We start from the raw sequence: 27,096 nt of genomic DNA on the forward strand, positions 1-27,096 counted from the left end.
ACCTTTTAAACAGTGTGGTCGCATGATCAAAAGATGGTCATCAGTTAATCGTCCCCAATTACTCTGATATGCCCCCTAGGTGCCGAAGGCAGCACGTACAGAGAAAATTCTGCTGTTGCACACATTTCTGGACACAAGAAACTGAAGAGCACGTGTCCAACAGTGAGAAGTTTCACACAAGAGTCGACAAAGGAGCGAGGGGCAAAAAGCTGAAGAGAGAAATTCAGGGGGGTTGGGGGTGAGGGGTTCTCACTGGCATTTATCCCCATTCCCTGAGGCACTTTGCATAGCGTTGGCCCTGCAGCAATGCCGAAGCCATCTGTGGGAGGGTTCTCTCAGCAGAGGCCACGTAAAACAAGACGTGTGCTGTGGTTTGACCTTTCACTGCCCTAACTATAATATTATCATTAGATGAGTGTTCAGATTGCACTTTTCCCTGCGGTGAGATTCAGTGTCCATATGACAAGGCGATGACTGAAAACCTCTTGTGGCTATAGGTATCCCTGTTATCCAAGTGTGGTCAAATCATAGGCGAGGCTATTTCTGTACTGACATAACTTTTGTTGAGGTTTTTACCACTTCTTGTCTCACCAGGTCTATTGAAAAGTATTAAGAAATTACACAATTGAGGGGGGAAAATTATACACTTAAGGCTTTTTAGGCTACCAGTCGCTCCTTTTTTTTTTGTTTAGGGGTATAGCACAGTGTAATTAAACTGGCTTCCCACAGGAAACCCCAGGCAACATGAACACCAGAATGATGCCGTAATAGACTCAGGTCTTTAGGAAGTGGCACCACTACAAGTTAGCGCAGTGTCAAGGATTTGCTAAACTTTGTGGTTGAAATTACAGCGCAAATCTCTGAAGCATTTAATGCAGCCAGGGATTATATACAACTATCTGTCAATACTAAAGGCCGAGCAGCTGGCACTAATTGAGGGAAAAGAAATATGGGTAGTAGCTGGCACAGTGTACATCTCTGGCTTGTTGCTTGCCAATACTCATTCCAACGGTGCCACAATGAGGCTCAGGGGTAGTAAAATACTCTGGTTTTCAGGTGTCACTCAGCAGTTCAAAGACTGCTGTTGTTAATCTGAGAAAATGCAAACTCAGGTCAGAATTCAATCTATTAAAAAAAAGAAAAGGAAGAAAAAAACATGTATGTTTAACAGGAAATAGTAAATATGCATTTAAATACACTAGTTTTGTGACTATTATCTAATTTGAATTAAATATCATTACCCTTTGGCAGCATTACCCGGTAAAATACAAACATATCTTAACTTTCTGTCTCAACTTTACAGCCTGACTTGTGTCCAAAAAATGACAAAACTCAGGTTATTTTTGTCTAATTTTTCAAATGCAGATAGATTTAGATGCACTATAAAACTACAGTATGACCACACTGTGACTGTATTTGTTATGCATATGGTCAAAAAAGGTATGCTTACACTCATTTAGCATTAGCTTGGCTTTTAAACTTCACTTTTCAAGCAAATAAACAACCAAATAGTTTCATGGTCCTTCAGCTTTACAGCTTTTTTTTTATAGGAAGGGTCAAATAGGACTTGCATAATGGGAATATTATCTTTCCATAATATTTTGAAGTAGATAGAGCACAACTGATATTGGATTTTTAAGACCGGTATCAATATTCAGCAGCTTAAAAAAATCTAATAGTATATCTTATATACATTTTTCCTGTTTCCTTAGTCACACAACTAAAAACTAACTAAATCATTCCTTAAATTGAGTTATAACTGATTAGTGACCAAGACTTGCACTAAATGGGACATTTTTAAGTTAAAAAAATAAACCAACGCGAAAAAGCCAATTATAACTGAAAGTTTACAGAAAATATGCAAGTTAATATAAAATATGATGTTTGTGCATATAAACATAAAAAAAACCCGTAATATAATCACACTCAACCATGATAAACATTAAATAAGCTAGTGTGTGATGTTGGAACATTTATCACAGTTTTGATCAATAAAATAGCCTTTCACCTAATTTATCTTTTTGAATGTATCTTTCATTTATCAGTACTCTCATTACAATTTCTTATTACTTATCGATTGTATTCCTTATTGGCTGAGCCCTAAAGGAGCTGCATCCTCGAAGCCATATTTGTTGGAGACCTTTCTTATTACAGGTAAACTGTGGTGTCATATGTGTTAAAAATAACTACTCACTGTTAACACAATTAGTCACGAACTTCACCAAAGTACAAATATGGAAACATACATTTATTAAACTCTGTTAGAAACATAGCTGTACAGAATCAGAGCTGAACTGAAATCATAATCTACTGCATAAAAACGACACAGCTGTTAATTGATATTGCAGTGGTTTTTAAAAAAAGGGTGTTTGTGTCTTTTTCACAGCTCTAGAGGTTTGATTAGAGCCTCAGCTTCTTGGTCTGTAGACGGGACGTCAGTTAGGTGTTGTAGAAAAGGTCGACCATGAAAACAAGTCCGGTTGTTCTCATCAAGCTGCTGCTCCATCCGTTGAAGCGTCTCCTGCACGTCGTCTCTGGTTAAATGTGTCGGCAGCTGACGGGCCAATCGAACTGCTTCACCCTTTCAAAAAGAAGCCACAAAACATTTAATTAAAATCAAACAAAGCCACGACCTAACGTACTTTCATACAACTCATAGCGTGTCTCACTTGTAGGTAGTTTGTGACTTTAAGTGGCCGGCACTCCTGCACAGTGCTGGCCTTCCTGTGAAGAACTGCAGTCAGGATCTCCCTGAGGTCCTCCACGCCGAGGAAAGGCACGCAGTCTGCCATAGCTGTCACTTCCAGATGTCTCTCGGCTGACGTGAGGCCTGGCCAAAACAAGCAGAAAACAAGGATTCATATACTCCAGACGCTACTACTATCTCCAGGAAAGAATAATAAATAAATATTGTGGTTTACGGCCGGACTGATGACCAAGTCAAACAAGCGAGGGGCCAAATGGAGTGTTAAATGACTAATAGAAGCCCCAGAAGACTGAAAGGAAGTTGTCTTGTAGGGTGGAAGAATGATAGCTTCTCATTTCATGAGGAAATAGTGGAAATCATGCACAATTTATATTTCTGATACATGACTTTGGATGAAAAATGAACCAAAAAACCCTCGAGACTCAAAGACAGTTATAATACTTCTGTGTTGGCTCTGTTGCTTGTGCGAGGCTGCAGACTCCAGTGCATGTGCTATTAAATATTTATGTAGAGAGCAACAACTGTCAGTAAGAAATGTCTTTTTTTTTTACAGCATGTTTACCTCCATACTGACATTTGTTGTTTAACTTGTAAGAAATCTATCAATTTTATATGTCAGAAGTCACAATAAAGATCACATATTTTAAACAATCCTAGATATTCAGCTAAAGATTTCAGCAACGAAACCAAATCTTACATATACGCCTCTACCTCCAGTCTCATGCACACCCACCGAGGCTGGCAGTGCCAAATGAAAATTCCTTGAATTTCTTAAAGGGCAACCATTCTCATCACCTGCACACTGGGGTACGAACCTACTGTGAGACCACGCTGTCGGGCAGAGAGCCAATGTCAACTGAGGTGAACCATTCCAGTAACAAAAACAACCAACATTCGCAGGACACTGTATAACCCAGAGAAATAATGTCATAATAATATTTAATAATGATGATGACGATGAAGAAATCTGGCAAAAACAAGTTTAACTGCACTATCGCCTCCAGACGGGTATAGTGGTTTAATTTTACATTACCTTTACTTTTGATTTAGTTGCTTATAATGTGAAAATATGGTTAAATTACACTAATGTCATTTTTATCTGCCAAATATTTAAACCACAAACATGATTTCCCTAAAATATGAAGCTTATTGGACACATAAGAGCCAGGAAACTACATTTTTGTATAAATAACTGATGTTTTTTGATTAATTATACTCATTATACTACTCTAACTAGTTATTTAAAGCCACCAGATTCTTGTTAAACCCTTTTAACAGGCGAATAACTATATTTGGTAACTTCTGTAAACATCCCAAATAGCCTCCCCATGCCTGTGGATCTTTTTATATAAAGACTTTTTGGGAAATGTTTTACCCTAGATCAGTGAAGAACCATATATGGTAACTTTATTGACTTTGATTTGCAACATAAAAATGAAAAATCTTGAAAAAAGTTACAAAAGCAAATAAAAATCATGTAATATCTCCCCAATAACTCTCTAAGGTTGAATTTTTGAATTTCCAAGTACTTCAATGAGTGTCCTATAAAGGGGTTAATATGAATAAATGTGTTCATTACTTAAATATTGATTAAGTTCAATGATATCTTTTAAACTTTAACCCTTGAATACGTCCAAATACAGTTGTTTTGGTCAATGTGGATAATTTGCAGAAGTTGTCTTATCACATCTTTTATCAAATTTACTGTAACTTTGTATTGTCTTGTTTTTATATGTCTTATTTTATTTGATCTTTAACACTTTTAAGCTTGTTTAAATGTCCTTTTATTTTGCCATGTGTTGCATTTATATTCTATCCAGATGCATTTTTATGTTTTATGTTTTATATAAAGCACTTTTAATTGCCTTCTTCTTGTTGAAATGTGCTATAGTAATAAAGATGTTGTGGTAAATGTGAATGATTTACTAAAATGATCCAACCATATTGATATTTGGAAAATGTTTCATAATCCTTTATGAAATCAAAAAAGCCTCAAAATAAGTGAAAAAATATGATTGTTTTCTTTGTTTTTTCATGGATCAGGATTCATTGTTCTGCATGATTCTTTTGGGGGGGGATAAATGTGAATATTTTGTCTTATCCAAACTAATCCGACACACAAGAAACTGTCAGGAATAATTGACTATAATCCATTTATCCGAGACTGTACGTTTGACATTTCTAAAGTGACAAAGTGTCGAACTTTGACATTAATGATGGCAAACGTTAGTGAAATAAAACTAGTACGATCAAGTGAGACCTTTAAACAGCGTGACTCAAACACACAAGAACAGAAAAGCTTATTTTCTGACTGGTCTGTTGTTCTCCAGTGTTTCACAGCACCAGTTAAACCAGTCGTATGATTAAGGAATTGTTTTGTTGTGTGATTTAGAAGAATGTGTCACATAATTAGCAGCAGGAATGTTCAATTAATCCCACACACGTTGGACTTAAATAAAAATTGTGTAGGAATACCTTGAGCGAGTCTGATTTTAAACCCGTTAGACACGACTCGAGGATCGGAGATGAACATCTGTCCGTTGAGCTCAGGACTTTGTTTCTCCATGTTGCACAAAGCTTCAACATATTCAGCTCCCAGGTTTCTACAAAAGAGAAAAGAGACAAAGATACTTAACATACAAAAGATAACAGCAGTGGTAAATCATAACTAAGTACATTTACTCAGTTATTCTATTTAAGTAGAGTTTTTGAGGTCCTTTACTTGAGTATTTCCATTTTCTGCTACATTATACTTTGACTCCAATACAATTTAGAGAAAATTGTACTTTTGACTACAGTTTTAGATACAAGCTACTTTTCAGATTAACATTAGACATAAAAAGCGTCTGATGAGATTATAAAAAACAAACTCTCCTGAAAGTTCTGGTATAAAATCAGAGTTCCAGATGTGTTTAAGTTGTTATTAATTCAACCAAAGACACATTTCCCTCTCTAAACATATCACATGGTTACATTTCAACAACTGTTCAATAACAAATGATCCAATATTTCACCAAAAAAAGTGAAAAATGAGAGAAAATAACTTTTTCTTTGTATTTGGTGACCCTTTGGAGGTCACCAGAACCATAGATTGGCCACCACTGGACTAATTTTGTATGTAAAGTAGCTCAAACTAGCTCGAGCAACCACAACAGTAAAATCCTGCTTATGCATTGAAGCATTAGTATTAAATATGTAATTTATTATGTGTTTTATATCAGTCACAGGGGCGAAGTGCCTTTAATACTATAAGTAAGTTTAGCTGATAATATTTCTTTACCTAAGTAGAGTTTTAAATGAAGTACTTTTACTTGTAATAAAGTTTTGGTACTTTCACTGAAGTATCTGAGTATTTAGGTAAGAAGCCAAGGATTAGGATTTGTTTTTCTTGGTAATGGTGTCTATCAGATCCTCTTAAGTATGTAAAGAAATTGGATGAGTGTGCAGTTTCCCACAAAAAGGAAAACAACTGACAGCATAGGAATTTTGCAGGGGAGCAGAGAGTGATACCTTACCCATCTGTTAACTGTATAGGGTTCTGCAGACTCACGGCTGGAAGTATATTATTCTCTAGAAGTCTCTTAAACAACAAGGCCTCCTCCACTCGAAATGGGTTTAACAACATGAGCCTCTGACCACATAAAATGACCCAGGCGCTCTGAGAGGCCAGCCGGTTTACAAGACGGAGGCCCCGCGGTGCTGCGCTGCTCTGGGATGAGAGGCGCTGGAGCTGCAGCCGAAGGGCAGCCACGCTGCAGGGGAGGGGCTGTGAGGGTTTAGACGGAGGGCTCCTCATCTTCTTCTGGGGCTGAGCGGAGAAGAGCTCGTCCAGCAGCTGCTGGTTGGAGAGCGGGGCCTTGCGTTTCTGGCCCTGCGCGTGGCCTCTCGGGGCGCTCCCACTCGTCTCTCTGGGACCTTCAGCAGAGGCCAACTTGGTCCTGTGGTCGTGGTGCTCCAGGTGTTTTTTTGCTTTGTCCTCATACCTGCAGAGTTCAGCAGAGTTACAGCAGATACAACAGTAGAGACTAACTTGCTTCTTTGTTAGTGAAGTTATTCCAAACTCACATCCAAACAAACACTGTCAGGTAAAAGATGACCCAACATTTAAAAAGGTATTTGAAGTTTTATAAACATCTATAAAAGTTACTTATAACCCCCCAAAATCAATCTACTCGTCCATTTCATTCCTATGTTTACTTGGAATGATATTGAGTATTTCATATTATAGTAGATGACCCAGTTTGTTGTTTGTTTTGTGTTTCTAGAGGTATTACTTACTTTTACTTATTAGTTTAGTTCAAAGTCATTTAAATGACTTTGAAGATATAGTTTGAATCTGCTTCACAGTCAAATACAGTCAATAAAACACTGATATAAAACATAGACGTCAGCTCAGTTTTAACCTGAAAATCACCAAATCACTGCTGACTGGAGAGTTTATCCTTATTAACATTAATAACCAGCTCAGATGCTTTAATTACAGGCCTTTAACTTGCTTTATATGCAGCGTTATGCCTGATCTGCACAGCTGCTGAGCTGCCATCTGTTGCTGTCTACTTAGAAAATACTACAGTATGTTGTTACGTAAGGATTTAGATACTGAGTACCAGCTTATTCCCACTGTACATACTGAGAACATGATATTGGACTTTATATGTTTATATATAGGGTGCTTTCCTTAGCAAAATAGGTACTTGACAACTCATGTTTCCATGCATCTTCATATGTTAAGCATTAAGGCTTGACATAGCACCCCATTATTCAAATAACCTGTTTCGTGAACTGTGTAATTCCTAGAAGTGGTACACCACTTAACAGTGGCGGTGAAAGAAGCCAAGTCCTGTACTTGCCACATCTTATTTCATGTTAAAGACAGCTGTACGGCAAGGCGGGATTTTAAACAGATGTCTTTTTCCATACACTCTTCCATACCTTATATAAGGCCCCAAGTACTGCTGATACACATTTTCCAACCTTGCAATTACTTTAAATTGGTACGCAGTAATCATACTTCAACATAATTGGGTTGAACGCGCTTTCAGTGCAGTATAATGGTGCACGGAGCAGTTTTTTTTAAAGAGGTTATTAATGACCGCGTGCCTCTTTTTTAGAGTTGGTTTTGATCCAATAGACAGACTGAAAGGTAAAGAGCTGCTCAGCGTGTCCACCGAGCCTGCAGAGTGACACAATGACGGCGACCCAAATCAATACAGACGCTAAATAGTTTGATCGATCTCGAGCAGAAAATCCAGATTTTAGACGCTCACTTCCTCGTATTCATTTTGTGTCGGCGCTGGAGTCGAATAACGGCCATTATTGTATCTTTGAAATGCTCCTTTTAACGTTGCATTGTGACATTTTTGATGGTGCTTCATACTCTTGTGCACACCCAAATAAAATGGTGGATATATAGCAAACAGAGAGTAGTTATGAAGTGTAACTAAGTATAATTTACTCAAGTATTATATATTATTTTCATTTTCTGACAACCTAGAGGCAAATATCGTGCTTAAATATTGTATTTTCTACTCAGTTACATTTATCTGACAGTTTTAGTTACTAGTTTTTAGATTAGCATTTCATATAAAAAGCATTTGATGATATAATTTAAATAAAAACAACACTTTTTAAGATGAAACAGGTGTTTGTCTTGTATAAAATCTGTGTTTTAGTGTTATTTCCTCATCATGTTTCTGATGTTTATGAGTTTTAAGCAAAGAGACGTTTCCCCTCTAAAACATCTCACATGGTTTCATTTCAGTAACTTTTCAAATCATCCAATATTTCACCAAATAAATCCAAAAAAATGAGCGAAAAAAACTGAATTTTTTCTTCCCTTTCTCGTTAAACTACAGCACTGTTTTGATATTTTCTTTGTTATAAGGAACTTTTCTCATTTTAACATTTATAACTTTTCATGTTATATTAAATGTTATTTCATGTGTTATTCTGAGATATTTTCTTGTTATTATTAGATACCAGATTATTCCGTTTTTTACAAGAAACATATCGAATAATAACAAGAAAAGCATTTAATTATAACACGAAATCATCTTGTTATAACACGAAAAGGACGTTGTAATAACCGCTGCATCCTCACAACCCTTCAGATTTATCTTGCGACCCATTGGAGGGGCCTGTACCTTAGTTTGGGAACCACTGGAGTGACCTGTGTATACAGTAGAATAAAACTTTCTTCACTTTAAGCAGCCATGACAATAAAATCCTGCTTATACACTAATGCTTCCATATTAATAATATAAAATATCATAAGTTATATTTAAGTGTTTTTTTCTTGTTATAATAACATAAAAATCATTAAAATGTGTAAATTAAGCTAATAATACTACTTTACTTTTACTTTAATTAAGTATTTTAACACTTTTGTACTATTACTTGCACTTAAATAAAGGATCAGAGTACTAACCACAGATGAGGACACAACCAGTGACTAAATATTCTACCAGAAGTCGACATTCATTCATCTGATCACCTTGTTTTTCTGTTATTTTTTGGGGTTTGTTTTTTTTCCTCTTTCCTCTAAATGACTCCATCCCTTGTCTTCCCTTCATTAATGTAAATCCTTTGACTCCTTCGAGGGGAGCAAAGGTCAAACACAAAATGCTCATTACCTCCATCTGTTCCCTGCCAAATCTGCTCCTGACAAGCCAACTATGTGTCGCTCCTCCTCCAAACCCACTTATGAAGTAAGTGTAGGTGAGATTTTTAAAAAGTAAACGGTGACATCTCTAATTAGAAATGAGGCGGATTATCGCTTCATCAGTCGATTTCTATTAAATCATTACATCAGATATGGTTCATATTTGGGCTTTTGACAGCATCCCCTCATAATTAGTCTCTATAGATTGTTTTGGAAGCTCAAATCATTCATAAATACCTCATTAGTCATTAATAAACTGGTGTTTAATCCTTTATGAAGCTTTCAAAGAGCAGAGAGTGTTTATATTTTAGTTTTTACTCTTTTTTGATGGGATATTTACACTTACACAACATAACACATTCAATTAATGATATTAAATGTGAATAAATTACCTTTTTTTGGATAAATATGAGTCAAATACTCAACAAAAATGTGTATCAGCTACACAAGAACGTTGAAATATTTCCATTTTTTGTATATTCTGGGTCACTTTAGGATGAGTCATCAAATATTTGGCTAAAAGAAAAGTTTTTAAGGTGTTTTTTCTTCTCTCAAGTGTAAAAAAAGGGGTTAAATTGTACTCCTGAATAGTATATAACGGATAAGTGATAACTGAAGTTCAGGGAGGTAAATTAAGTTTTAACAAAAATCTGAGTGAGTAAAATCTGAGACATGAGAAGTGTCTGGATGAGAGGACACTTCATCATCAGTGATACCTTTTTCACTGTGGAAAATGTTGTTCTACCTAACCGGCCATTAGGAACGGTTGTCTGGAAATTAGAAACACAGCTCATAATATCAACCAAATTTCCAGGCTGGACTTTTCTTTTTTTTCTTTTTTACATGTAAATGACAGGTCAGGTCCTCCTCCTCCTTTTTCTCTCCTCTTCTTTCCTCTCTCTCTCTTTCTGCCTTGCAAATAACAAGAAATGGAAACAACTGCTTGGAAAGGTGAAGGTCTGGAAAACTCACTTCTTACGGTCTTCCTCCCTCAGATTTTTCCATCTCTCGTGGACGGCGACGCTGATATCCTGCAGGCTGGCTGCGGGTTTCTCCCTCAGGATCTCGGCTCTGGCCTCCTTCTCGAAGAGCGCGGCGGCAGTCAGCGGTGCCCTCGTCACGCGGTTGCTGATCAGGTCGTATGCCGTCAGAGCCGCCCGCTTCTCCGTGATGACGTTGAATTGAAACTTTTTATTCGAGCCGCTCTGATTCTTATCGTCCGAGTCCGAGTGATTGGGCTTTGAGGGTTGGTGGATCGCGATGGGTTGAAGCGGTTCTCCAGACACCGGGTCCGTCAGAGCCGTCCCTCTGCTCCAATCCTCGGCTGATAGCTTATCTAACGAGTCCTCACCTTTCTCAGGGGATTTGCTCGCTGTTGATATCAATTCATCATCATAGAGAGAAAAGTTAGACTCGAGCCCACCTGGGATCTGGTTGACGATCCAGTCCTCTGCGATGGAGGACGAGGAGCTGTTCATGGAGGTCTGAGGCTTCGGTGAAACATCGGCGCTCGCTGCTGCTGATAGATCTGCGTCACAGCTTTCAGGTGCATCTTCGAGGATATCACCACCATGATCATTGGGAGTGATATCGCTCATATCACTCCTCTCGTTGTCTGGTGGTGGAGCATCAGTCTGTAGAGGACTGGATGGTGGAGGAGATGTTTCATGGAGGAGCTGATCCTCCGGTGGGGGGTCGCTGCTGGGTTGATACAGAGAAACCAGCAAATCCTCGACTGCAATCAGCACAGCCTCCTAAATGTCACACAGATCAAACATGGAAAACATTTTTTATACATTCCCTTTGATGGATAAGTCTTAAAACATTAGTCAGGTGTCCATTTGAAGATTAAAATTAGGTTTTTCCTGCTGTAATAATTTCTCCTGTTCTTAATAAACCATTAAAAGATTCACTCCTAATGAGCTTTTAATGTAAGTGATGGAGAAAAAAATCCTTAGTCTTAATACTGTGCAAAATCTGCTCAAAAAAGGTTTATCTGAATCATATATATGGTTTAAGCCACCTGTGTTAGTCAAATAAAGTGGATATCTTCCAAAGTTAGAAGCTTATTAGCACATAATTCCCCCTTTCTTGTTTCCCTACTGTGTTAACTTGTTGAGTAGCAGTGGAGGAATAGTAGCTAAAAGAAGAGATTTTATACTAAAAACACTTATTTTAGAAGATAGTCTTGATTTGACTAACTCATTCAATCTTCAGATAAACTTCTTGAGAACTTACCTGCAAAACATACATGGAAAGAGGGCTGTGAATCACCAACATTGACAGTTAATGAAGGGATCTCTTATGTTTTTACATTATTTTATTAGTTTATTTGTTGCTGTAAATATGCCAGAATTAGCCCAAAGACTAGTTTTCATATCTTTTCCCTGTCCAGATGTGAGTTGGCAGCATTTTAAGTCTCTCTTTTAACGGATGGTATCTTAACAGGAGGAATTATTACACCAAGACAAACTTGACAGACTTGGAAAAACAGTGAATCTCTCCGATAACATCTTCTAAGCTGGAGGTTTTTTAATTATTTCCTCTCGATGAAAACAAAACCTGGATGACGCTCGAAAAAAACACTGACATTGAGGAGCTCGATAACACATCTGAACAACAGATTGTGACTGTAAAAGAAAAACCCCCAAAAAAACCACATGTTCAACTGATCAAGCTTAAGTTTCACAGCTACCTTGTTATGAAGGAGAACCTGGGTCTTGTCCGGTGTCAGATTGACGTCCACTGAGGAAGGTGAAACAGTGATTTGAAGCACGAGGATGGGATATCGATTTCGGGCATCTGGATACTGAGCGTTGTAGTGTTGACGTAATATCTGACGATCCCACGTACAGTCGAGTTTATAGGGAAATACAGAAAAAAATAAAGATATAAGACACAAAAATATTCATAGTTTTGACTTTCTTTAGGTCAACACACAGTCAAGTTTGTAGGGAAACATAAAGAAATAAAGATATAAGACACAAAAAATATTATTTTTATTGACTTTTTATGCAAAATGACTCTACCTTCATTATCTCTTTAAGGTGGACGGGCCGGTTGTTGACAAATATGAATGTTTTATCAGGGCTGGAGGTGCTTGTAGAAGAATAATCTGCTCCAGGTTTGGGAAAGAAACCATCTAAAAGAACCTGAATAAAATGTAAAATAAAGTTAATATTAATAATCCAACACAAGACAAGCAGAAAGAAGACATCACATAAAAAGATACAGTGAATTTTGGCTAGAGGGTAGTTTGTAGTTTGTAAAATGCCTATGCAAACATTTTTTAACCTGGCACGCTCAGCGGCCGGTGCTGGCACCGACAGTGTAACCGCTCGTTTTTTAAAACCTGGACATTACATAAACTTTGCCACCATTACATTTTCAATTAAGATGACACGGTTGATCCAGTCCACTGCCCCGCACAGCTGGGAATGAAAGCCATTAATTCTGATTGTGCACAAGCAAACAGGCACTTGGCAGCGCTCGCGGCATACCACGCATACACACACACACACACACACACACACAGAGATACACACACACACACACACACACACACACACACACACACACACACACACACACACACACACACACACACACACACACACACACACACACACACACACACACACCGCCATGGCATAACGAGGACGAGCCAGTCAGTAGCTACACATTATTATTTCCACCACTTTCATCCGACTCCTTCGACATTTTCAGACGCCTGAAAAATATCAAACTTCTGTGTAACTCTTTGAGACTTGGTAATGAAACAGGAGATGCCGAATCTACTAGCAGCAGGCGTCACTATGAATACGGCACCGGACCAGCTGGTATTTTTCTATTAAACATTTTGCATCATATATTACGACCTTTCACCCAGAATCCCGCCTGAGGCAGATCTCATGAGCTTAAAAGTGATGACTCGACAAAAAAGAAAGAAAAAAAAAAAACACTCAACGATCGCACTTAAAACTCCATTATGAATGTAAGCTTGTAAGAAATTATGGAAAGCTATTAATGTCCTACAGATTGCAGGCAGTAAGTGAGAGTTTTTTGTACTCTCTCTCTCTTTCTCTCTCTCTCTCTTTTCTCCACATGGCCTCGAGCTCACTATTAGCAGCAACGCACGCCAATGAAGTTAATAAATGAACTGCTGTTTCAGGTCGGGGCACATATGCTTCTCTCTATTTCTGCTCATTAGGGTCACTTTATGAGAGCACGAATAGCACCTCTGGCCCTGAAGGGACTATGCGTAGTCATGCTGCCAAAAATGAGTGTCACATTTTGTTCTTGCAAGAAGGAATAGCTCCTGCAAACTCTCCCCTGAGCGAGGCCCCGGTGAAAAATTGTCAACCTGGCTCTCCCTTGATCACTAAAAGCTTTGGTCTTGGGGACAAGGAGGAGGAGAAAGAGAGAGAGAGAGAGAAAGTTCTCCTTTCATTGCTACAGGGAGTAAGAGGGAAAGGTGAAAGGTTGTTCTCATAACCGGGCACCAAAGTGCAGCAGCAAAATAACAACAACAAAGGGGAAAAATGAGAGAGAAACAGGGGTGAAAAGGGCTGCTCCATATCTGTCAGAGTAGATTAGTCGGGAGCCTGGCAGCAGGTACGAGCCACATGACACCTACCGTGACCAAGCAGAAAAGTTACTGCTCAACAGTAATTCAATTACAATCAGCACGGCGAAGCTTAGCTAACCAAAATCACTCACTCTTCATCAGGAAAGAACTCAAGAGAAAAGGGCAAGGGGAATAGTTGGCCAGCCACCAACCTGACCACATTCGCTGGCTTGAGACCAGGCGTTCATGATGAGGTTATTAGCTCACGGTCGAGTATAACGTGCGTGCTTTCATTTGCTCTGCAAAAAGTATCCATCTTAACAAAGCTTTTAATGCAGCACTGACAGTTAAATTAGACCTAAAACAAATAAGAGGCGGCGTCAAGTTATTTCCAGTGCAAATTACTTTATTTTTAAATACGTATTCAGCTACTTTTCAGTGTCAAACAAGCAAAAAAAAATCCCACATTTAAGATTTTTGTAACTTAAAATGAGGCTTAAAATATGTGAGCTTTCTTTAAAAGAGGGGTGGGTGGTGTTTCTTTTGAAGAGAAACTGCTATATTGGCCCCATAATGAAGGGCAAAGGGGCATGGGAGCCACAGTATGAGAGCAAAGAATGGAAGGTGTGTGCACGAGGTGGAACGGGCAGCATGTGGCCGCGTGCCAGCTCGGCCCTGCTATGTGTGCCTGTGACGCTCGTTCGTCAGACAGCAGCGCGCGCCATGCGGTCTCTTCACATTCACCGCATCACTTGTTACGACGTTCGAAGGTGACTTTGTCCAAGGGGGGAGGGGAGAGTGAGGGGGGGCTGAGCGACGGCCCATGTGAAACAATAAAAATAACAGTTGACAGTGAAACTAGAAACCTGGTAAACCTTTTTTTTTATTATTATACTGTGATATAACAAACTTCTTTTTCTTCTCTGCATTTTTTCGCCCCCCCTCCCCACACCCACACCCCTTAACTCACCTCTGGTTGCTCCTGGCGATGGTGGCGAGGGAGCAGGTTGGCAACAACGCCGGGCCCCAGCGTAGCGAGGAGGGCGCTCCGGTGATCGACCACCTTGGCCTTCTGCCAAACCACCACCTGGAACAATAATACGACACCGGTCGAACTTCCATGAGTCCACATCAGGCGACACTTACACACACTTACATAAACACCTGTCAGGATAGAAACTGGGCCACCGAGCCGCCATCATATCCGGAGCCGGATAAAAGATACTCTGCAGTTTTAAGGCTCAAAAGTTTAGTTTTTCTATAACTGATATTCTTCATGTTCAATTTAAAGTTTAATGGATTAAAGTCGACTTCTTACGGCGGCGTCAACCATCTTTTATTGTGTTTAAGTAAAAATTAAAAGGGATTTAAGTTATAACAACTACTTTATAAACTATGATTTGTGCCACAGATTTCAATGATATATTAATCTACATAGAGCTGCAATGATTAGTCGATTAATCGCCAATTATATTGATATTTGATCAATTGTTTTGTTTCATTTCTTTAAGGGACTAATAAAGGATTCTATTATCTTATCTTAAAATATCTGGTTTGTGAAATTTTAGATAATCAATCAATTAAATCACTTGGTGTCTTCATTTAAGAGGACAAAAAAAGTCAAAATTCTCTGTTTGCAGCGTCTTAAATGTGAGTCATTTATGATAGTAAACTTATGATAGTAAAACATGACATTTTAGTGGAGTAGCAACAATTAATTGATCACTTGCCAAGTATTTTGATAATCACTTAATCATTTGGAGTCATTTTTTTAAAAGGAAAAAAAGTCAAAATTCTCTTAAACGTGAATATTTTCTGCTTTTTTTGTCGTCTTCTATGATAGTAAACTGAATATCTTCAGGTTACGGACTGCTGTGGACAAAACATGCAATTTTAGTGGAGCTGTAACAATTAATTGATTACTTGGCAAGTATTTTGATCAGTCAATTAATCGTTTGGAGACATTTATTTGAAAAAAGTACAATAACCTGGTTCCAGCTCCTTAAATGTGAATATTTTCTGTCTTACATGACAAAACATGACATGTGATGACATTATTTTGGGCTATGATCAACATTTTACACCATTTTCACCACAGAACTAATCGATTAATTAAGCAAATAATTGACAGATGAACCAATATTAAAAGCAATCATACTGCTATGACAGAAGTTAAGTTACTTTACCCTTACATGCTGTTCAGGGTCAAATCTGACCAATTTTTTTTACATTTGAGAGCTTTAAAAACACCCTATACACATTTCTTTTAAGTGGACTTTTCCTAATGTGACCTAAAGTACACAAAAATGAAAATAATATTTTAGATTTTTGTGCAGCTGATACACAGATACACAATCAGCATTCAAACATATTATATTCATCATATTGTAGAAAATCTTCACCTAGAGCATGAAAAAGTGATTGTGAATGTCTTGTTTTTCTCCATAACACTAATCAAACATTTATTAATGACTAATTGGGAGAATTTCTTAATTTGAATTGTTGTAGAAAGAATTATGAGTCAGAATATGACCAGTATATAGAGGGTTAATTCATGATTACTTACTTTATCATGAATTTGAAGCACAATTAAAACTCAAAAACAACTCCAGCTTCTTATGAAATGTGTGAAACTGCTTTAATGCCAAAAAAAAAAGCTCAGGAAATATTTTTGATATATAAAATATGTTGACACTCATGGGGGAAGGCTTGTCATTTGTGTCTCCATGTGATTATAACCCCCCCCTCCCTACCTCTTCCACCCACCTACCTCCGAGTGTTGATTTCCCTAAAGCATGCACTCCACTGCTGCAGGGCATGTCTCAGCTATTAAATACGCAATTTGGCGCATGTAAACGGATCACTCCTGTAAACAGTTCTCGAAGAAGCCGTGAAACACGACACTGGCCGAATAGCAGAGTTCGAGATAAAGGATAGGGGGGCAACTGAGTGCTGATTGTACAAAATAGACAACCTCGAAACTGATTTCTATGAAAGCTATATGGTGGCGGCGGTGGTGGTGGTGGTGGTGGTCGTGTGCCCCCCTCCTCCTCTCCTCCTCCTCCTCCTCCTCTCCTCCTCACTCTCTCTCTCTCTCTCTCTCCATGACCCACCGCCACCTACACGCCTCTGTGTACAAACTGGCCGCAGCCTGAAACCGAATCTGGGGATAAGAAGTCGGCAGCTGTGTTCAGCAACTTACTCAGGCGTCATAATCAGCCAAATCCGAGTTCACAGTCAGCCATATTTGTGTTTGGGGCACCTGACAGTTATGCTTAGCTGCAGTCGAGAAAGAGAAAGAAAAAAAAAAAAGAGGAGGAGGGGGATGGAAATGTCTAATTACTGAATAATTCCACTGCTGATTAATCTAATCTTATGTAATGGAACAAACTGAAATTACTAGGGCCTTTTTTTTGTTCACTTTTTTTTTGTTTTATTGTGTGCCCCAAAAAGCATAAAACATCCTGTGCAACCAAGGGAACAGATAATAATAATAAAAACATGATGATAACTGACATAATTCATACCCGAAAGCATGCAAACCTCCAATATAACTCAAGATAATTGACGACCGGTGGTTAAAAGTTGATGATAAATGATGATTAATCATTCCTAAAGTTGGCAAATATAAAGTGGACATTGTGGGATATGATGCATTGCTTTGGTATGCGTGTTGTCAACGACCTCATCCGACAATCAAGTAGTTAGTTTGACTGTTTCCATCCTCTAAAAAGGGGCGTTTTATGAACTCATTTTAAGCAATTTACATCGTTTTTTTAATTGCAAACTGTAAATAAAGCGAGAGTCTTAATGTTTAAGTCTTAATGATGTAATGAAATGACACAAATAGTGCAAACATCTCATTCATTTAAGACTATAATTATAACTATTACAGACTATTACAGACTATATAAAGTGAATTTAGTCTGGTGTTTGGTCAATTTTATCTGTTGTTTACATGCATTTTTTCCCTGATAGATTATGGATTTTATTGTTTCTTTAACAGCTGAAAGTTGAAACCGTGATGCTTGTTTTTTCCCTCCAAATACATCACACTATCTTTTTTTACTAGTTAATCACAGCATAATGTAATATCTACATACATATATTTTTATATACATATTTATTTTCATGTATGCTGCTGGGATGAGAATGCTAAACAAAGTTTCATTGTATTTTATGTGCAATGACAATAAAGTATCTATCTATCTATATTAGTCCAGTAGCATTTATTAACTAAAAGATGCTCACAGCTGTTTGCTTATCCGGCACCTTTGTCTTGCAGAGATGTTGCAAACAGAGCAGCAGCAGCAGCACTTAATGTCTTCCATTTAAAAGGTTAACAAGTGTTTTGAAAAGGGGTTTGTAGTTCTTTGCATCCTTATGCACTTCAGCTATTTATTTTATTATAACTTTAAGACAGATTTTATTTGTGCATCATTTTAATGCCAGTAAAAGAACTTCATGGATCACTGTAGCAGGAAGTCTCTTATCGTCACCTGAACATTAATACATATATTAAATACTAATTAACACTGTTTTATACCAGATTTAACCTAAAAACTAGCATATATTTGTGTGATATGTATCTATTCAGAGTGTTTTCATGACTAAGATGAAGTATAAAGACACAAAGCAGAAACCCAGATGAGTTTGAATGTTCTGAAGGCATCAATATTATCATCATTTAACATTATAAGCTGCATTAAATGCTGTTATAATTAGCTATAATAAAATTTACTCAAATGCATATTTTCTCTGCAACCAAACAATGCACTAATGTGATTGTGAGCCACATGCACGACAATTAAAACTCATAATTACTTCTTAATAATTACATTTATTGTAGATTTTATTTAAAGTAAAGTGACTTTATGGAGCAGAGACTCACTAACCTGACAGCGTCGCCATATGTCAGGTCTGTCTGTCGGCGCTCGGCTCAATAAAAGCTTCAGTCGACGTGTTTATAAAATTGTTTCAAACGAGCCAAATGAATATTTTTCCATTACAAGCAACAATTTCATAGCTCAGTGACTCGCATGAGCGCTGACAACAAAACAACAGGAGGCTGCAGACAATTAGTGTCTTCAGAAGGGTGTTTGAGTCATAATTTATCCGACGAGCTTCTTTACACGTTTGACAAAAGGAAAAAAAGAAGCAGTGCACACTTTGAATTTCAATACAGAGAAGATGATTTACATTTAAGAGAATTAAAAACACCCACAGAAATGCATGCAATATTTAGCATTATCACATAAATGTGAGAGGAATAAAGACGAGGCGGGTGTGAGTAATGTGACATAATGCTCTTCTTTTTCTGATTTGACTCATTTTTTATGCATGTTTTTCTCTCTTCATACCATTTTTATTTGTACAGTACAAGTACAATACACTTTTATATCTACATTAAGCTAATGCAGCATAATATAACTGCTCTGTTATAAATCCTACATTAATCTGAGTTATAATGCTCAGTTTGTATTAAATCTGGTTAAAATGAGATGCTGCATGGAGGCTGTAGTTTGTGGTGCTGTTGAACTATATTTGTGTTTTAATAGTTTATATAAATGGGACGGACAATTTGAATTAATCACAATTATTAGACAAATATTAGAAACATCTCTCAGTGTTGTCCAATGTAGTTTTTATTTTTTAAATCAACACACATTTAACATTATAACCTTCATGAAGCTGGAGATTTATTGCAGGGCTGATTTAGTTTTAACAGATTGTACTTAATAAAGGGAAAAGTTAGTTTATAATTGTTGTTTTTAAGTTGTTATTCTATCTGGATAACTTATTTATTTAAAAAGTGCCTTACCAGATATCATGTGTGCCTCTCTGTGTATGATGACAAAAAGCAGCCAGTGATGTTCAGTCATCTGTAGACTGATGAGGACACCTAGTGGCCACTGTGTGTACTGCACTGTGTACTGAATATATGAGCAGGTATGAAGTCTAAGATTATTACTATTTAACGTCACATATTACAACATTTACTATTTGTGTTGTTTTTATGCTAATTGTAGTCTTTATTCTCTTGTGTTGTTTTTGGCTTTGATTTGATTGATAAAGTTTAAATAAGGGTTATGACTAGACTTCATCCTTCGCCCTTGTCAAACATTGAATTATTATTTGTCGTTTATGTATTTTTATTTTATTATTTTAACATGGTCAAAATAAATAAATTCAAGTAACCAACCACAGATTTTCAGAGAGAGGTTTTTATATGTTCTTATATGTTTTGTAATATAACAAATGTAGTCGTACAGACAATTAAAATCTTTATCTTTTTAGTATCAAACACACAATATATTGGCTTATAAAAAATATTATTTCCTCTTTATGGAAAGATCAGCAGCTTGATTCATGGTTGAATTATCTTAAATGATATATAACAGATCCGCAAACAATTAGTTTATTAATTGATTAGTCGCTTAACAGAAAATCAATCGTCAACTACTTTGGTAATTGATTCATTCTTCAATTCTTTAATCTTCACTGAAAGCAAGCTGAGTGTTTTTTGGATTGATGACTGTTGGTCGGGACAAAAGAAGACATTTAAAGACGTCTCCTTCAGGTTTAGGAAACAGTTATCGACTTTTTTCCCCCCACCATTTTAAAGAACAGACGACTAATTGGTTTACTGAGAAAATAATCAACATGACAAACACTTCTCTGCTGGATTACACTGACAAGTCTCTGCTGTTTGTCTGTTTCCTCCATCAAATCCAAATAATCTAAGATAGTTTCAAACAGAGCCCTTATAAGGACAATAGCATGACAACGCTGTGTATTGATCCATATTTTAGTGAAATTATACATTTTAATCACTATAAAAACTGCCATAAATATATAAACTTTTTACAACCACCATTAAAGCCCACAGAGGGTGAAAAGATGCTCAAAGGTAGATTATTGGGCTGCAAATCACAAATATTGAACTTCACAGTAAATTTCATGTCGAGTGTAAATTAAATGTATTAAATTTGATGGTTTTCACTCTGTATTCTCTTCAACTTCTATTAAGTTTATTTACAGTATATTAACTTGAGATTCTTCACCTGTGATAGTCAACAAAAGTTTTCTTCTCACTTTGTCACATCTGGAAACGTCGAAGGAGCGACTGACCTTATTGTGAGCGAGCGTGAGCCTCAAGTCGGGTTTTATAATGGCGTAGGCCATCAGCAGGTCCTGCACTTTCTTCAGTTCCTCCTTGCACTTCTTCACTGAGGAGTAGTACTGCCGTCTCACCGGGAGGTTCTTAAAAATCTTCAGTACGCTCACTGTCGTTCCTGAAAAAACACACAAAGAGCAGAAATGTGAAGCAGGTTTAGACGTAAAATGATAAACTAGACCAACAAAAACACCACAGAGCTCAAACATACTTGTCTAGATGTGTGTTATTCTGCAAACCTTCATATTAAACATCGAAGCTATATACATTATCAGGGCCTGTACATAAATCTTTAAGACTTGTCCATCAGCTAATAAACTGGTTGGTTTAATGACGAATATTTTGAGGTAAAAAAGTGTTGCATCTCTTTTTCTGATAAATCAACTTCTAGCCTTCGACTTGTATTTAAAGATATAATTTAATAGTATAATCCAACCTTAGAATAACTGAGTACCTTCTTAATAATGATAAAGAAGATGATATGACTGCTGGTGGAGATAAACACATCATGTCATTTCTAATCAAGCTGTATGACAAACTTAAAAACTGCTATTGAAGCTTTCATAAGTTCTTTTTCATCATTTCATCCCTAAAAAGCGGTCATCCGTTTTGTTGCTCGCTACGAGTAGGAGTCAGTTAACGATGGCTTACCTTGACCCAAGTGAGACGGCTTCTGGGACACAATGCCTCCTGTGGCGTTAAGTGTGTACTGGGTGCTGATGTCGTCATCCTCTGTCTTCGTAGTGATCGTCACCTGAAGAGAAACAGAAAGATTAACCTGTTAACAGTCGGTTTTAAAATGCGTCTCGAGCTATCGGATCACAAGTGGACAGCCGACTGTGATCCGATCATTAAACCACTTTCTGAGGTGGTCTGGGACACATTTAACCACATACCTTTAGTAGTGTAAAGGCTAATGTGTCCCCAACAAGGATGTTGTAGAGTTTAAGAATGAATGTAATTTTAATGAAATGACATCAGTGAACTAAAACAGTAAATGTATTAAACTTGAATTAAGAAAAAGGATTAAATATACATAAAATAAAGTCTATATATCTTTACGAAAATCTATCGGTACATATCGGACAGCATGAACACTGCTGATAATATTGGTTGACCAATATATCGGTTGTGCTCTACTTTGTACTGTAATGTTTTTGTTGTAATAACAATATTGTAAAAATAATAGTGTATTTTTGTTGATAGAGAAAAAATGCAGAACTCTCCAAATGGATTCATGTCATCAGTCCAGTTCAGTTTCAATCAGATGGCAACCAAAATAAAGTATTTAAAAAGCACCATTAAAATCTGCATTTAAAGTCAAATTTAAATCTTGCTGGATCTCAAAGCACTGCTACTCAGCTCGCTCTCATTTTAAACCCGATCATCACCTCAGCCACAGCACAGATGGAGCCCAGCGCCTCCCCTCGGAAACCGTACGTCTCCAGCTGCTCGATGTCCTCGTGGTTGCTGATCTTTGAGGTGAAATGTCTCACAGCCATTACGGCCGTATCTGCAGCTTTGACCCCATGACCGTTGTCACGTACCTCTATCCGGTCCAAGCCGTGGTTTTCCTACAATGGGACATTAAAGTCAACAATGTCGTGTACATTGTTTTAGCTGAGAGAACAATACAGCAATAATAAACCGTCACACCCTCCATACATTAGGTAAATAAACTGCATTATAAAATCCTGCTGTAGACAATACCTCTAATCCTTCAATACATATTCTTTTGTCCAGTAATTTCAACACTTTACCAGTTTAACGTCGACGCTTGAAGCTCCAGCATCCAGGGAGTTTTCTATCAGCTCTTTGACGACGTTCACCACAGAAGTGATGACCTGCGAGCTGGACAGCAGCCGCACGGTGTCTGCAGGCAGCTGCTTCATGATCCCCGCTACCTGCTGAAGAAAAACAGCCTGATGTTAAGTTTATATGTTTGTTTGAATGTTGTTGAGTCAGGACGATATCATGACATGAAGTTGGAGTGAAGCTTGAGAAATGTTTAAGATGTTAGTGAAGATCTGTGGCTTCTCAAACTACAGCAGACATCCATCATCCAGGATTTCAATATAGAGATTATGTCATAAAATGAATGAAAAATGTTTTTTAACACATTCACGACTCCTAATGCATAGGAATGTATTGTTGAGAACGGTTATAATTGTTGTAATTGAGATAATCTGTCAGCCTAATATTCAATACACATATTTATGACTGTATGTCCAAGATCCTCTTATAGTAGCTTTAGCTTTATTGTCATTATATTGAGGGTCAGACAACAATATAACGACATTTAGATAGCACTCCCTGAGCCATAAGAACATTTAAGACAATTAAACACTTCTCTTAACCGGCCAGTAGAGGCCACAAGTGTTCAACAACTGCCAAAAAAAGGCATTTCTAGCAATCACCTGGTATAAGAACAAACTGTGGCCCAGAAATTGACATTCACAGAAAAGTTTGGCCTCATTTTGAACCACAGCATCTGCAGATTAACCCCATACTTGACATATTATAATCCACTAAAAATAGGCATGATATGAGATGAATAATATCCCAGTTTTTGTTAGCTTCGCAGCCATCTTCCATTTTACTGTATATAGTATTTTATTCATTTTCCTATTTTCTGCTGTGTCGATTTGAATTTCTCCCAAGGGGGATCAATAAGGACACATCTTATCTTATCTTGACTGTAAGGAGGCTGGAAGGGACGATTGAGTAAGATTCAACTCTTCTGTGTTGCAAAACAGTTTAAACAAATAACAATGATTAAATTGAGAAGTTTAGACTTATCTGCGAACCTTGGAGGACACTCAGATATAATACCATTAAACTACTCTGTGCAATTTAAAGAAAACTGAGGCTATACATTCCTCTAGACACAGCTGGCGAAGATCTGCACTCTTGTAGCTGTTTATCTGTTAACCAAACTTATCTCACACAAACACAAAGGAAATGCTGAAACCTATAAACCTGACTCTGCCGACAGGAAATCAACCACATACACATGTGTCAGTTGTGCTATAAATACTCTGATAAAAATCTGAAATAGTCGACACATTGAGGGACATTTCCTGCGAGTGTCGCTTTACCGCTTACTGTAAAAAACATTTGCATAAAGTACTGATTTACTACTGTCAATACTATAAATGCTTGGGCTGCCGCTGCCAATTCTTTTCATCATCTATTAATTTGTGGATTAGTTTCTTGATTAATCGATTAGTCGTTTGATCTTTAAGAAGTCAGGAAATGGTGAATAAGCTTCAAAAGATTTAAGAAGCTTTAAGAAGATAATTTTTTACTTTATTCTTACACAAATGGCTCCAAATGATTAATAAATTATCATAGTAGATGCCGACTCAATCAATTAATCGTTGCAGCTGCAATAAAATGTCTTGTTTTATCCTGACCAATAGTCCACAACCTAAAGATATTCACTTAATTATCACAGATGACTAAAGACACAATAAAATATTCACATTTAAGACCCTAGAATCAGAGAATTTGGATGATTTTTTCCGCATAAAATTGCTCCAAATTGATTAAACGATTATCAAAATAATTGCAGATTAATTTCATAGTTGATAATTAATCCAATTAATTGATTAAACATCTTAAATCCAAAGTTCAAGATGAAAAGGATTATTATTATTATTATAAATAGGCAGACTTTACAAATAAGAGCTTCCAGGCTTCATTATCTTCCCGATTAATCAGTTGTTTGGTCTATAAAATGTCAGAAAATAATGAACAAAAATTCAGTTTACTGTAAGAAGACAAAAAAAAACAAGAAAATATTCACATTTAAGAAGCTGGAATCAGAGAAATTGGACATTTTATCCTCAAGACATTACTCAAAAATGATTATAGAACGATTAAAATAGTTGGTGATTAATTTAATAATTGGTAACTAGTCGATTAATTGTTCAATTTACTGTCACGGGAATAAAGAAACACATTTTAGAAGCTGGAACTACAGAATTTGGACTTTTTTATTTCTTAAAAATTAACGTAAAAATGATTATTGGTTTATAAAAATGGATGGCACTTAATTTAGTTGTTAGTTACTAGTCGATTAAACGTTACAGATCCTAATAAATACTGTAATAAAGCTCCTAATACACCACGTTAGAGCTCAAAGTAACATTAGCTACCTGCTCTGCTGCTCGTTTTAACACTAATTAAGTTACACATGAACACACAGCATCGTGCACACTTACATGAAGGGTTACGAGCTCTTACTGCACTGATTATTAACGTCAATAACAAGATAAATAGTTAAATACTGACCTAAACAAGCACCATTAACCTGCAGCTCAGTCGTTCATAAACAACACACACGAGCCACACGCCGGAAACCAGCGGATTCCCGCCCCCCTCTGCTGAACGCTGATTGGTCAGGAGGGGACACGTGGGGGGGTTCAGAGGTAACCATGGATACGAATTCCCTGAGTTTGAGCTCGCAGGTTCAACGTGAAGTTTAATTAGAAATACACATAAGAAGTATTAAATACTATAATATTATAACTACATTAGTATTAAATACTGCAATACTTTAACTACATCACTTATAATACTTATGTACTTTTACTGTAATACTTTAACTACATCACTCATAATACTTATGTACTTTTACTGTAAAACTTGAAATACAACAAGCTCATACGTAAGTAATATGTAGTTGGGGTTGGTTGTCACATGTTGACATATACATGGTGTGATATATTTAGTCTTTTCTTTTCTTTTTAGAGAGCAAAATGAGCAGTAATATTGTCAGGAAGACAAACAAGGACCAGACTCCTCCAGATGTGATGCTCAGTGCAGTAAAAGAGGTGAAAATGCACAATATTGTTATATAAGGATATTTTAAAATACACTTATAGGAAAGATTTCTCCTGTTTTTATTCTCTTGGTGCAGGAAGTGTGTTAGGCTGTTGTATTTAAATGAAACTAAACATTTTAAAGTCATTTCTAAGATTGCTTACATCTTCTTTTTTTTTCCTCCATTAAAATAACACAGGAACAAACAACCCCATAGCGTGTGACTGACTACCAACCCCATGATGGGGACGGCTGTCACAAGTATATGAGACATATTTGAAGATCCACATCAACTTAACCCTTTGTAGGTCACACCAAGAAAGCAGTATTTAAAAAATCATTTCTTTGCTTTTCCTACCTCTTTGAGGCCATGACAACAAAAAACATGGACTTTTTTTCTCATTGACCCTACATTTTTATGTTTTAAAGACCTTATTTGTTCAAAATCTTCTTTAAAAAACATGTTAGAGACTTATTCTGTTTGATCTCTTATGTCAGCAGTGATTTGTGTTTTTCTTTGTTGGTTATACACTACTAATATGGGTATCTAGCAACCATATAGTGCAATATGATGGTCTTTTTGTGCATTACATACCTCATACAAGTGGTAAAGATTGCCCAAAAGGTATGGGTTAAATAGATTTTGGTTGGTTGGTTGTCACATTCATTAGATCTCTGATGTCTCTAGAGGGCATTATTAAAAAGTGTTGGCACTGAAAGTTTCAGTATTTAGGTGAGATGTTACTTCAGAGATAATTTCTGGAGTAAACCATTTGACACTGAGGTGAGAGGATGTTTAGTGTGTTTCATGTGAAAATGTAAATATCCAACTCTTCAGTGTTTATCTTCTAGGCGTTTACACAATGAGTTTATAATAAAACAATCATTACCATTAAAAAGTATGAAGAGAGAGCGATACTTAGGTAGGTTTTTTCTTAGCTACGCTTTGCTGGTAGCAAAAAATCCCAGTTGGGGAAGTTTGTCACTTTCTCTTTGGGGTGGGTTGTCACATGTTGGCATATATAGTGCGATATAAATAATCCTTTCTTTCTTTTAAGATAGAAAAATGAGCAGGAACTTTATCAGGAAGACAAACAAGAGCCAAACTCCTCCAGATTTGAAGCTCAGAGCAACCCGAGAGATGAAAATGCACAATA

The 27,096-nt window shown here is 36.9% G+C and overlaps 1 protein-coding gene across 1 annotated transcript; it reads right to left on the bottom strand.

Annotated features, from left to right (window-relative positions):
- Positions 1–2,241: 2,241 nt before the first annotated feature.
- On the bottom strand, positions 2,242–25,462 carry pms1 (PMS1 homolog 1, mismatch repair system component). Its single transcript, XM_062431639.1, has 13 exons — positions 25,409–25,462; positions 22,873–23,019; positions 22,504–22,686; positions 21,764–21,866; positions 21,067–21,230; positions 14,906–15,022; positions 12,398–12,520; positions 12,064–12,204; positions 10,341–11,122; positions 6,223–6,690; positions 5,183–5,310; positions 2,670–2,830; positions 2,242–2,581 (listed from the first exon to the last, which is right to left on the bottom strand). The coding sequence occupies exons 2-13, from the start codon at positions 23,002–23,004 to the stop codon at positions 2,381–2,383; spliced, it is 2,703 nt and encodes a 900-aa protein (XP_062287623.1). The 5' UTR covers positions 23,005–23,019; positions 25,409–25,462; the 3' UTR covers positions 2,242–2,380.
- Between the last annotated feature and the right edge of the window lie 1,634 nt (positions 25,463–27,096).

Source organism: Scomber scombrus, chromosome 13, assembly GCF_963691925.1.
Source record: "Scomber scombrus chromosome 13, fScoSco1.1, whole genome shotgun sequence".
Lineage (NCBI taxonomy): Eukaryota > Metazoa > Chordata > Actinopteri > Scombriformes > Scombridae > Scomber > Scomber scombrus.